The 12120-nt window shown below is 40.9% G+C and overlaps 1 protein-coding gene across 3 annotated transcripts; it reads left to right on the top strand.

Moving 5' to 3' along the window:
- Window positions 1–231: 231 nt before the first annotated feature.
- LOC132329400 (cell division cycle-associated protein 4-like) lies at window positions 232–10608 on the top strand. Of its 3 annotated transcripts, XM_059850476.1 has the most exons (4): window positions 262–379; window positions 1026–1198; window positions 3282–3362; window positions 5835–10608. In XM_059850476.1, the coding sequence occupies exons 3-4, from the start codon at window positions 3324–3326 to the stop codon at window positions 6588–6590; spliced, it is 795 nt and encodes a 264-aa protein (XP_059706459.1). In that variant the 5' UTR covers window positions 262–379; window positions 1026–1198; window positions 3282–3323; the 3' UTR covers window positions 6591–10608. The 3 variants fall into 3 exon arrangements, with proteins under 3 accessions (XP_059706458.1, XP_059706459.1, XP_059706460.1); XM_059850475.1 differs by lacking the exon at window positions 1026–1198 and having other exon boundaries at window positions 232–379; XM_059850477.1 differs by lacking the exons at window positions 262–379; window positions 1026–1198; window positions 3282–3362 and adding an exon at window positions 5544–5679.
- Window positions 10609–12120: the final 1512 nt, after the last annotated feature.

The following is a 12120-nucleotide window of genomic DNA, read 5'->3' as shown; positions in this document are numbered from 1 at the left end:
TCGCCCCCGCCCCCGCCTCCCTCAGCCTCTCACGGCCGAGGGGCAGGGCCCGGCTGCCATGGCAACCCCACCGCCTTTGGGGGTGGAGCCCGAGGGCTGGACAGGCGGGTGCTGTAGCCAATCGCAGTGGCTACCAGCGCCTGCAGAACTTGGCAGCAGCCAATAGCAGCCGCCACCGCTCCCTGGTAGGCGTGGTCTCTGGGGAAGGCCCGCCCCCGGCGGACGCGGGTCCCTTTGTGGGGTTTGACAATAAGATGGCGGGCGGGGGGAGGCGGGGCCGGTTGGCCCCGCCCGTCCCTCGGGCACGGAGGTGGCGGTGAGGCGGGAGCCGAGCGGGAGTTCGTGGCGGGCGTGCGCCGGCGACAGCAGTGGCAAGGCAGTGAGTACGGTGGGCTGGGTCGGGCTGGGCTGGGTCGGATCCGCGGGAAGCCGGTGCCGGCGGAACCCGTGGAAGGGACGAGATCGATTCAAAATGGCGGCGAGAGCGCGGGGCGATGAGTAACCGCCGGGAGCGCTGAGGGGGCCGGGGCAGCGGGACAGGGGCCCGTCCCGCACGTCTTCGCTCGGTCCCTTCAGCAGCTGCGCTCCTTCGTCGTCCGCGCCTCTCCCGGGCACTCCCCTGCCCTTCCACTGTCGGGGAGCTCCCCCTCGCTCCCCGCCCCGGTCCCGCCTCTCCCCCCGGCTATGCGAGTTCCCCCTCCTCAGCGCTCCCGGCCCCCACCTGCGTTTCCAGGAGCTCCTGCCCCATCTGCTCAGCCTGCCCTTCCCCGGGTGCTGGAACTCCTTCCCAAATCCCTCGAGTGCCGAAGAGGTGCCTGCCAGCCCCCTACGCCCCCGGGGTGGGCAGACCCCAGTGCTTTATTGGGGCCTTTGTTCCAGTCTGAATAGCGATGCTTCTGGCCTTACCATCCCTCTGCTGTGTCTGTATCCCACCTTACGCCTCGACACCATCATATGGGCGCACGTGCATGGCTAAAGAGGAGGAGTAGCTCTCTTTCTGTCTTTTTCTCCACTGTTATACACAGCTTTGGTTTCTTCCCACGGTTCTTAGAAAAGCCAGTGTTGAAGTAGAGAGGATTAGAGTGGTAGAAGGGAGATACGGGCCCCTTCTTGCTTTCCCGTGCTAACCATCATCACTGTACTTACGGCTGTACAAAAAGCAGCACTGGGCTTCACTGAACTTCCAGCACTGGTCTAGGTACGTCTTGTCTGTTTTCTCCTAAAGATAAGCACTGCTGAAATTCCCTATCTTCTCTGTAACCCCAATTAGTGGGAAGCAGTTTTTTCCCTTAAGTACTTAACTATATCTTTGGCAGCATATCACTATGAGTCCAAATTGAGTGAACCTGAAATATCTTAAGTTGATGCTCTAATAAGAATTGAATCAAATTTCAAGCACCTTTTTTGTAAAGCAGACTGGGAATTTGTTGATCCTAAAAGCAAAACTTGTAATGAATTGCATAATGCTGTGCTACTATTTATAAAAAGAAGCAAAACAACAAAACCCACAAAACTCCTTTTCCCTTAGTGCACTGTGCTGCTGCTAGATGTTTTCTCCTTGACAACATTTTTTTTTGCACAGCTGTTTCAAACAGCAGTTTAGTTGAATACACAAAGTTTGGGCTCATGACACTGAGGTAGCAGAGGAAGAAAGGAGATGATGTAGCTCATCTAGATACTGCCTCTTGGATGGAGAAAGGTGCTGCTTGAAATCATCAGGGGATTTTGAACGCCTTGACTCTGAAGCAGCAGCAGTCTTGCTCTGATGTACCAAAAAGGGTTTTATACAGAGTCTCTCCCTCTAAAATTGTCAGACATACCAAATATAAATTTCTTTTTCTCATGACTGCACCATCCTTACCTGTAGTTCTTGACAGGAGGTGGGGGGATGTTTGTTGTTGGATGTTCGTTATGCCCTTGTCACCTCCAATAAAGTAGAAATTTTGGGATTCAAATAGTTACCAGACACAGGCTCTCAGAGAGATCACTTTTCATTTATAGAATGTGTTCAAAGTGTACCTGGGGAGCAAAAACTTCTGAACTTTTATAGTGTCATAAAGTGTATGCCAGAAATAAGAAATAGTTTATTGACTTGATGTGGTGTCTGACTGAAGTTGTAGTTCAGATGCCTTGAGACACTGTTTCTAAAGTTGCTGTGAGCTCAGTCCATTAAAAAAAAAGAGACTATGAGTTGTTTGAAATACAGTTTCCATGACATAACATCATTTAGTTTGAATATCTGGGATCAAGTCAAAAGTTTTTGGCTTGTGAATGTTAAAGGTGTTTCTCTTTCCCATTGTGGTATTTTAACGAGTATGCAGCTTCTTGAGAAAAAACATGTTTTCTGCTCTCCCACCCCCAAGTCGTTTGTCATTCACCTTCTTCCCCTTCCATTTGAGAGCAAGCAGTCTTGAAAAATGGTTTATTACTACACAAAACAGAAAATAAGAACAGATGTCCATGTGCATCCTCTTTATTTGTTTCTTTTCCAGGTATGCACTTCAGTTGCAGACACAGAACTGTCTTGTACTGCACAGACATGTCTAGAAAAGTATCTGAATTGTTTCCATAGTTTATTATAAACGTTTTTGTAGCCTGTTGGAACAGCATTCTTTTTCATTTCAGTAGCTAAGGGAATTGTTGCATGTGATGGGAAGTTGTATTTGAGATATCAAATCTTTTTATGCTTTAAATGGGATTTAAAAACTCAGCCTTTATTGTTAAAGCAGTTTAATTACTGTCATTACTTTCATTATTGTCATCTTGCTAAGTAAATCTTAGTCATAAAGTTTCTGTGCTGGTAAAGGAAAATTCTCTCATGTTTTGCTGTTACAGTTTTGTGTTTGTGCCACCTCATTTTCTCTAGATGCTACAGAGATACACATGGGTTTCTACCACAAATGTGAAAGCTATAGTTTTGTAATAAAAGTAAGGAAGACTTGCTTTCATTACCTTTTGTTTGTGTACACTTTAATGTTCATATGAAAAATTTTTGTTTGCTCTTTAAGTGGCAAAGCTGTAGGTATAAGGGAAATGCTGCTCCAAAGGTCAGGGCAATAGCCTAGGACTTGGAATTAAACTGTCATTTTTCTCCTGCTGCAGATTTTGGGGGCATTGTTGGGCAAATCACATTGTGCTCTAATTGTGCATTTGATTTAATAGTACTATTCATGTTTGTGGGAATGATGCTCACATAATACAGGATAGAGATACTGAAGGAAAACTGTCTTATTCTGCATCTCCTGTCCCTGCCTGACATCCTGCTTCCCTGTGCTTGGCAGGTGGTGCTGTCACTTTTGCTGCATGGACTCTTGCTCAGTAGCATGGGAGAAGAGGAAGGATTGCATCAAACACAATTCCTGGTATGTCACTTTTTGCATCTTAAATCAAACCGTAACCTGGTGCTCTGTGCAGTCACGAGGACAGGATGACAGAGAACTGGCTTTATGATGTAAGATAATAATTGAAAGCAAGTGTTAAAAAACTTCAGTGAATGCTGTCAAAGGTTTATCTTTAAGAATAGATAAATGTTTTTCCTCTGCTTCTAGGTGCCCAAATGTGTGTGATGCTGCACTGAGGTTTTCAAGTTTTCTCTTGTGTTCTGTTCTGTTGGTATGCCTTAGAAGGCATAAAAATGCCAAATTATAGATGTATGAAACCAGGTTAACATTCAATTGAAGTTTTAATTACTCTTCACAAGAATGTAAGTTGAAATAAAAGAAGCTTCAAACAGCTTCTGCACAGTGTTTAATGTTTGATGATGTAAACATACATGATTTGTAAACAGTCCCAAAAGATGTTTCTAGAGGTTGTTTCACAAGGAGGAGGAAGGGTATATTCAGAAATTACTGTACATAGAAGTGTAGGAAAAATTAAATAGGATATCCTCTGATAGGAAGTTAGCAGGAATGTCTAAAAATCTGGAAAAGGAACTGTCGAGCAACAACAATATAAAGTATTAAATAGGAGTAGTGCAAATATGTTAGATTTCAGGATAAAATTTTGGAGGAAAAGTCCAAAGTATTTAATACATAGCTAATCCATGGATAGCTTTTAAGAAGTTATGAAAAATTTCTACAAGACCAGGTTTATTCTATATTGTAGTCTCTGCACATTATGATTTCTAAAGAGTTTTGTACCTTCAGCAGAAAGAAATCTTTTAAGACTTGGCAAATCCCAATGAAGGTTATTTCATGGATATATACAGCAATGTTACAAGTGTTGTACAGAGGCATACTGAGTGTTTATCTAGCTACTGTGCTATCCCCAGGTTTTCGCACTAGATAAGCATGTGATGTATTTTGAAAGGAACAGTGTTGTTGCCCTTTGGTGGATTTTTAGTGTCTCTGAAAAAGCTGAGAGAGAATTCCTTGAAAATATGTTGAATGTACCATAGCAACCAGAAAAGCAAGACAGAGTTTAGGGCTTATCAAGGAAAATGGAAGGTTATATAGAAAGACACTGCAATCGTATTTTGGTTTTTTCAGCTTGTAGTTGAAAAACTGTTTTGTTTGGGTCACTACCTTGAAAAAAAGCCCCCAAATAGTGGGCAAACAGGAATTCTAAGGACAGAAGACTTAGAAGGAAGATAAGGAAAAACCATAAATGTAAAGGTCACGTATCAGCTTTCATTTGCAGCCCGATTTTTATAAGACTTAAAGAAGTGATATATACTGCATTAAAAAAAAAAAAAAGTTACTCTGTATTCCAAGGGACTAGCTGCAATATTTGCATGGGGCACTGTTGTCAAAATTAGTGCAGTTCAGAAGAGCTGAGGCTGGTACTTGAGAGGTGCCCCTTGTAAAGCAAGTGATTTTAGGTGTGAATACTGAAAAGCCTCCATGCACCCTGTGTATTTTTAGCTGGTGAACCTAATTCCTGTCTTACAGTCAAGTGGGAAAGGAATACAGAAGCCCATACAGAGGATGGCTGTGACTGTCCTTACTGGACTGCCTAGTTCTTATTGGAATTACTCAGTTCACTTACTCACCTAAGGAAGGGAACCGGAAGGACTGCTTTGGGCACCTCTGCTGAGTGTCTCAAATTACATGGAACAAATCTAGATATTACTCTCTTTGTAGCCAAATAAGCTAATCTTTTCACATGTGCTGCCCATGGGTTGGTTTTTTTTCATGTTACTCTGTTAGGCATATTAATGTTCTGGAGAGATCAAATCTTTTAAAAATGGTTTGCCAGGTTGTATTTTTATTTCCAAAATCATGCCAGTAGAAACTGAGGAGAAGCAAGGAGAAACTGCCTCTGCAGTAGGGGAAATGCAGCTGGTGAGATGTTTGCTTCTGTGCGAGGCAGCAGCTCCTGGCTTGCATCAAGTGCAGAGCTCAATGGGAGCCAGGAGCTGGGAGCCCCTGCCCTCTCTGATGCCATGCCTTGTGGGAGCCAGGAGCTGGAAGCCCCTGCCCTCTCTGATGCCATGCCTTGTGGGAGCCAGGAGCTGGGAGCCCCTGCCCTCTCTGATGCCATGCCTTGTGGGAGCCAGGAGCTGGGAGCCCCTGCCCTCTCTGATGCCATGCCTTGTGGGAGCCAGGAGCTGGGAGCCCCTGCCCTCTCTGATGCCATGCCTTGTGGACCTGCTCACCCCTGGTTCCCGAATGTCATCTTTGGGACCCGGTCCACATGTTCCTGACCCCTGTTGTACCACACTGGCCGTTCTAGAACATGGTATGACAATTCTGATGTTTCTATCTTTAAAGAATTTGCTTTTTAATAAAAGATTAAAGTTCACTGTTCTCTTTTTTAGTACCTTTTTTTTCTCATCTGTCTTGAACTGTTTATATTGTACATGATTTTTTTTCTTTGTTTGGTTTTTTTAACAGGACACAATGTTTGTGCGAGGATTAAAGAGGAAATGTTTTGATGGTGAAGAAGATATTGAAGGCACTCTGGCTGGTATTAAGGCTATTCCTTCCTACAATCTCCAGCGGCAGTCACTTTTAGATATGTCCTTGGTTAAACTTCAGCTGTGTCACATGCTGGTGGAACCCAACCTTTGTCGTTCGGTACTTATCGCCAACACGGTACGGCAGATCCAAGAGGAGATGACTCAAGATGGGACTTGGCAGATGATAAATACTCAGAGCACAGGGCAGGCATCCCTGGATCGTCTTGTTTCCACAGATATCCTCTGTCGTTCATCTAGGGATCAAGCTGAGGGAAAGCAAGGTACAGCCTATGGTACTCTCAATAAAGACTTTGAGAGTGACCAGGCACAGGATAGTTCAGAAACTATGTCAACAGCCTCTGCAGTGCAAGCACCAAGAAACCTGCAGAGCAATGTGTGGGAAATGGAGAGCCCACAAGAAAATAAAGGAAACTTTCAAAAATCTTTAGATCAAATATTTGAGACACTGGAGAATAAAAGTCCTAATACTGTTGAAGATCTGTTTTCAGAAGTTGACAATTCTTATTATGATCTTGATACTATGTTAACTGGCATGATAAGCAACACAAAAATGGGACACTGTGATAGTCTTGAAACATTTTCTTCTCCAACAAATACAGCTTCTAACTCTAATTGTAAATCTGATCTTAATGACCTTGATCATATTGTGGAAATCCTTGTTGAATCCTGAACCTCCTTGTGTGGAGGTAAAGATCTGTTAATGGGAAGAAAAGACTTGAGAAAGCAATTTCCACAGTTTGTTCTATCAAATCTGCACACGTATTTTGCAAATATCTATATATTATATAGATACATATATTAAGAAGCACTTCATATTGCAAAATAGTGTTAACTCTTAAAGTTAACCTGCAACTTGTAGTGTAATAATCTGATTTATTGTCCACTGAACTGTAAGTACATATGGTAAATGTTTCTACATTGGGGGTCCAAGGCTCTTGAAATTGGGTTCCTTTCACCAGTTTGTTTTAGCCTTTGATGGAGGATATCCTCAGGGAGAGGGATTCTCTTATCTTCTTACACTTCTCCCATAAAAATGGTAATAACAGAGAGAGAAGCTGGATAACTGGTTTCATGTTACCCTCCAGTTTCCACTTTGTTACACCACAAAACTCCTACCATACCTGCTGCTTCTGTTTTAAGTCCCTACATGGCTCTTAAAGAGCAGTATGCAATAGTTCTTGTTATCCTTGCTAGCATCTTCTGGGTTTTGCTACAATTTTTACTTCAAAAATAGTTTTAAAGTGTTTATTGGTGTTTAGATTTTTCCAGGTATTTTCCTAAAATATATTTTTTACTACAGATGTTATGTCAGCTGCTAACTTAGTAACTTTGGATCATATCTGCAGTTGATGTATTTTTTGCAAGATTTTCAAAAAGGGATGCTTTTTTACCATGAGCTACCTGATGTAGTTCAGTAAAGTGTATGTAAATGTAAATATGCAATTTTATACTTTGCATTAAAATGTAAGAGCTGTTTTCATGATTCTGTTTTATAGAGTAGTACTTTACTAAATTGAGAATTGTACATTTATGCTTTTCATACTCCACATATTTGAGTATCATTATAGGAAGATCTTTGATCTAGCTAGACACAATTACATTTAATTCATTTCAGACCATGCTTTTTTGTTAACTACAAACCTAAATGATGCAGGTTTTTATTTATGTGTATTTATATGTAAATGTCATCAAGTGAATTGTTTATCATTGGAGTCTACCATCAAATATTTGTTTATATGGGATAACTACCTTGCACTAATTACTACAAAAAGTGTTATTAGTGGCCTTTAAGTCTCACTGGTTGGTATGTCATGATGTCTTATCGTAATTAATATGCTCCACTCTTACCAAGGGTTTCTTTCCTCTTGGCTTTTTTTAATAACAAAAAATGTAATACAACATGGGATGGTGGTCTTTTCTTCCAGCACATTTGGTTTAGAGTGTATATAACTAATCTTCTTTCTAGGAGACTTTTTTGGGTGGAAAGGGGTAGTTTGAGTATAGCCTATGATTTTATTATAAAATAACAAATGTTTCCCATCAGAAGCTGCTACTGGGGAAAAGCCCCAAGCTAGCAGGATGTAGGGAAGGGGGAAAATACAGATTAGTTTCTAGAATATGTGGGCCATGGCTGTGTCAGGGGAAGACATCTGTCAGTAACGTGGTTGTTTTCTGTAGCTCTGAGCCAAGCCAGTTGCTGAAGAAGAAAAGAGAACCTTGCTCTGTGTGCCAGGCTCTGCCTCCCCATGAGTGACCTTACCTACGATGCACATTCTCAAACCTGGAAAGGGGATTGAAGGTGGAGGTGCCAAAGGGGTGTTAAGAACATTTCAGTATCACTTCAAGAATAAGGAGACCACTGAGCTTATGTGCTCTAGAATCATCTGCTTTGAGGAAAGATATCATTTAGCTAAATTTTGCAAACTCAACAGTTGAATGTGTATTGGCTCCATCTTCTGAAACCATGCACTTTGTGTGAGTCTTCAGTGAACTAGAAGATGTTTCCTTGTATTAAATTTGGCATAAGATAACTTGTAATTGCTGTAGTTAAACTTTGATTAATAACTTCATGTTAAAGGAAGAAATAGCATATAGGCACTTGCAAGTTCAGTCTGTAGGATACAGCTGGACCACAGAGAAGCCCATGCCTTAACTGAGAGATCACTTATAGGTACTGCAGCTATAGATGCTGATTCAGGAGGATCCAAATATAGATAAAAACTGGCATATCTCACAGTGAAATAAAGCTGGCTTATGTGGTAGTGTTTGTTGCAGTATCAGAAATTCTTTCAAAAATTATAAATCTGCAGGTATAATTTTTCTTGATGCTTTTCTGTGTGTGAACCATGAAACTGGAAAGTAGATTCCTTAGGGTAAAACAGAGAACAGTTTCAGTTTTTAAAGGGAACGTCAGCATTGATTGGAATAACTAAATATCTTCTGTTCCTCTGGGAAACTTTTCCAAAACTGCTCTGACCTGTGTTGAAAACCCACAGGTTTGAGCAATTGTGCGTGTTCCCCTCTGCCCCCACACCATCCATTTTCATTAAATGAGCAATTTCATGTTAAGGTATCTTAAAAATGCTCTTCCCCACCTCCTTAGCATGCATCAGTCTACATGTTACAGAGAGGAATCAGTATAACTTGTTCATAACTGTTAAACTGTGTATGTCAAATGCACATGTGTGTATTTATAACTCCATACTTCATCTAGCTGGGTGCATTCCTTTACTGAGGAAGCTGTGCCTACTTGAAACAATTTATAGAGTCTAATTGGCATAACAGGAAAGCTGTTAGGTAAGTAGGCATTTGTGGAGTTAAGCATTTAAACAGAATATATATATCCTGTTTTATTACATTCTTAAAACTTATGCCAAATCCTATGTGCTCTTACAAGTCTGGTATCTTGGCTCAGCAGGTATAAGAATTGGTATTGCTGAAACTTGCACAGTCACCATGCAGAACTGTTGGGTGCCTACAACTGGTCTGACTTTGCAGAGACCAGTCTGTAAAATCAGCTTGTCTCCCTATTGCTTCAATAATGTGTCTCTGTCTAATTCAGCTTCTCATGCTTTGCTTCTCCTGGTTAAAAAAAAAAGAAAAGAAAATAAAAGAAAAAAGAAGCTTTATTTTTTAACTACTATTCTCATTTCTTTAGTGAGCTGTTACAACAAATGCTGAGAGATGATACTTGCTGATGGGGAATTTCTTAATTTCTACGTGTAAATGGGAAATTTTTAAAAAACGTAGCTTCTTGAATTAGGAAAGGTTTCTGACAGATTTTGCTGCCACTCCTAGCAGCCTTTTTTCTCTTGTGCTCCTAGGGAAGAGTTGTGGAGCTTGCACAGCATCAGTGCCGTGTGTCAGACAGGGCTGTTGGTCTGCTGATGGCACTGGGCTGTAGTCTTGCAGCACAGCAAGCACTGTCAGGCACATAGCTAATATCCAATCTGCTTCCTTTGCAGGTAGCACTGAGTGAGTATCTGTGCCCTTCTTCTGTGTCTGTAGTTTTATTTCTCCTTTTCTCTTGCCAGAAAATCAGAGATCAGATACACTGCAAGAAGTGCAACAACGATCCAGGCTGCTGTAACAATGGCTTGTCTGCTTATTGCTTCTCTGTTGGTGTAGTGTTTGTTAGTTTCTTTTAACCCTCCCTCTGTGCAGCTCTGGAAGTGTGCCTAGCAAAAAACATCACCCGTCTCTACGACCAGAGCTGTATCTGCCTAAAGGACAAATTTGGTCAGTGAAGAGAGAATCAGGTCTTTGAATTAAAAAAGCACCTTTCCTGAGCAGACTGCCTTGGAGGCACAGCAGTGAAGGGTTTCAGCCTGGAGCAGGTTAGGGATTCACACATGAGCTGAGACTTCAGACTCACCAGGAATTACCTGTTCTCAAAGCTGTCCTTAGACTTTTTTGAAGTCTTGGGTATGTCTAGGCTACTTTAGTAAGCATTTTAAACGGCATTATTGTAAATTGACTGAGAGTATAGTTTAATATTGTAATTATCAGACCATTGTGGATTTTTTTGTGTCTCAGAATATTGATTTGTATGACTGCTTTACAGTCTTGCAGCTTATTCCATATTCCCTTATAGGTAAATGAACTGTCAAAAGCTAGAATAAAAAAAACCCAACACATTTGCTTTCTGACATCCATGATAAGACAAATAAAAATGCTTTCAAAAATTACTTTTGTTCAAAGTGAAAATATGCTTGTGTCTCAGGCCTAGGATGTAGTCCCATATGCAGAAAAACCCCATGACTGATGATGACAAATTTTGTTTGCTCATCAGTTCTTAAATGAGTGTTATTTCACACTCTGACTAATACTAAGAGTACAAAGCCACCAAGTTTCAAAGAAATGAAATAAACATCTTGGGAACATGCGTACTTTTGTCAATCTGCCTTAATAAATACAAGGTTTTGCAAGGATTGTCTGAACTTCTTTTGGTGTCTCTTGCAAAGTTGACAGTTTAGTTTTCCTACTTTTTCCCCCACGGGGTTTTCATGGAGAGGTGAAATCCCATCAAATAATTTATCAGGAGAGAAACTTATTTTAGATGTTTGTAATGCTTTTTTTGGAGGGAAAAAAAAAGAAGCTAGTGAAAAATACAATAATTTTATTATTTGACACAATTTTCTTAAGCTTGTATGGTAGCTCTTTCTTAAAAAAACCCCAATAATTATTCATTTGCTTAGCCAACATTCCCCCAAAATGAGTGGTTTATGTCCTGAAGAATTATTGTGGTAGATGTTCATGCATGACAAACATGTCAACAGGAAAACCTAATGCCAGCGGCTGCTTTGCATTGCTAGGGAAACATTTGAGTAATTTCACCTGTCATCTTTTTAGGGAAGAGTAATTGAAGATACAGGTGATTATATGACTGCTTGCAAAACCAGAATTAAACAGAAATTGTATCCCACTGTATGCTGTATTTGGAAGTCCCCACGGAGCTTCCCATGGAGTGGGTAGTGCAAGGATGTACTGCAATAGTAAAATGCTGCAGCAAAGGAAATAGTATATGGTTTTGTCATGTTCCATTTACAGATTTGGAGGGAAATCAAGAAAAAGTAATGCAACTTCAGCCTGGAGTTGTGCAAGCTTGCAAAACAGGACTTCCAAAGGGAAGAGCGGGTATGTTGATAAAAAAATCAAAACTCAAAAAAGAGTTTAATTTGTTAAAGAAAAAACCCCGTTCATTTTTCTGTGTTTGAAATCATTACTGAGAGAAAGGCTAGATATGGAAAGCACTGGGTGTTTGGATTATTTTGTATCCAGTGAACTGTCTGAAGTTTGAGACAAAATTGTTGAATGGTTAATTGTTTAAATTAAAGCTCAGTACCATCATTTTTTGCCTCTGCTTTGTTTGAAGGGTATAGGGGGAAAGTGCTTTTTCTTGTAAATTGTGATTCTTTTGACAAAAGAGAACACTGGCTAATTTCCTACTCTGAGAAATATTCAGTAAGGTGTTGTAATAACCATCTTGTGTCATGGTTTTTTCTAATAAACTTGAGTAAGTGTAGGAATAGTTTGTTCACAGAGGCTTTACCACCGAGGTGTTAAAACTAACCAGGGTTTAGTGCAGTGTGCTCTGCCTTTCTCACTTCCCTATGGAAGGATGGAATAACAGGATCATTCTGCCATTCAGCTTTAGAACAGCTAATTCATTTCAATCAAATCCATCAGATCTCACAGTC

The sequence above is a fragment of the Haemorhous mexicanus genome, chromosome 6 (genome assembly GCF_027477595.1).
Source record: "Haemorhous mexicanus isolate bHaeMex1 chromosome 6, bHaeMex1.pri, whole genome shotgun sequence".
Lineage (NCBI taxonomy): Eukaryota > Metazoa > Chordata > Aves > Passeriformes > Fringillidae > Haemorhous > Haemorhous mexicanus.
Note: the sequence above shows the minus strand (reverse complement) of the source record. Positions and strands in the feature narration are given on the sequence as shown.

Excerpts from the sequence above, each read along its gene's own strand:
- LOC132329400 (XM_059850475.1), top strand. The coding sequence starts at position 3,324 with ATGGGAGAAGAGGAAGGATTGCATCAAACACAATTCCTG. Across the intron at positions 3,363-5,834 it reads TGCATCAAACACAATTCCTG|GACACAATGTTTGTGCGAGG; the intron begins GTATGTCACTTT and ends TTTTTTTAACAG.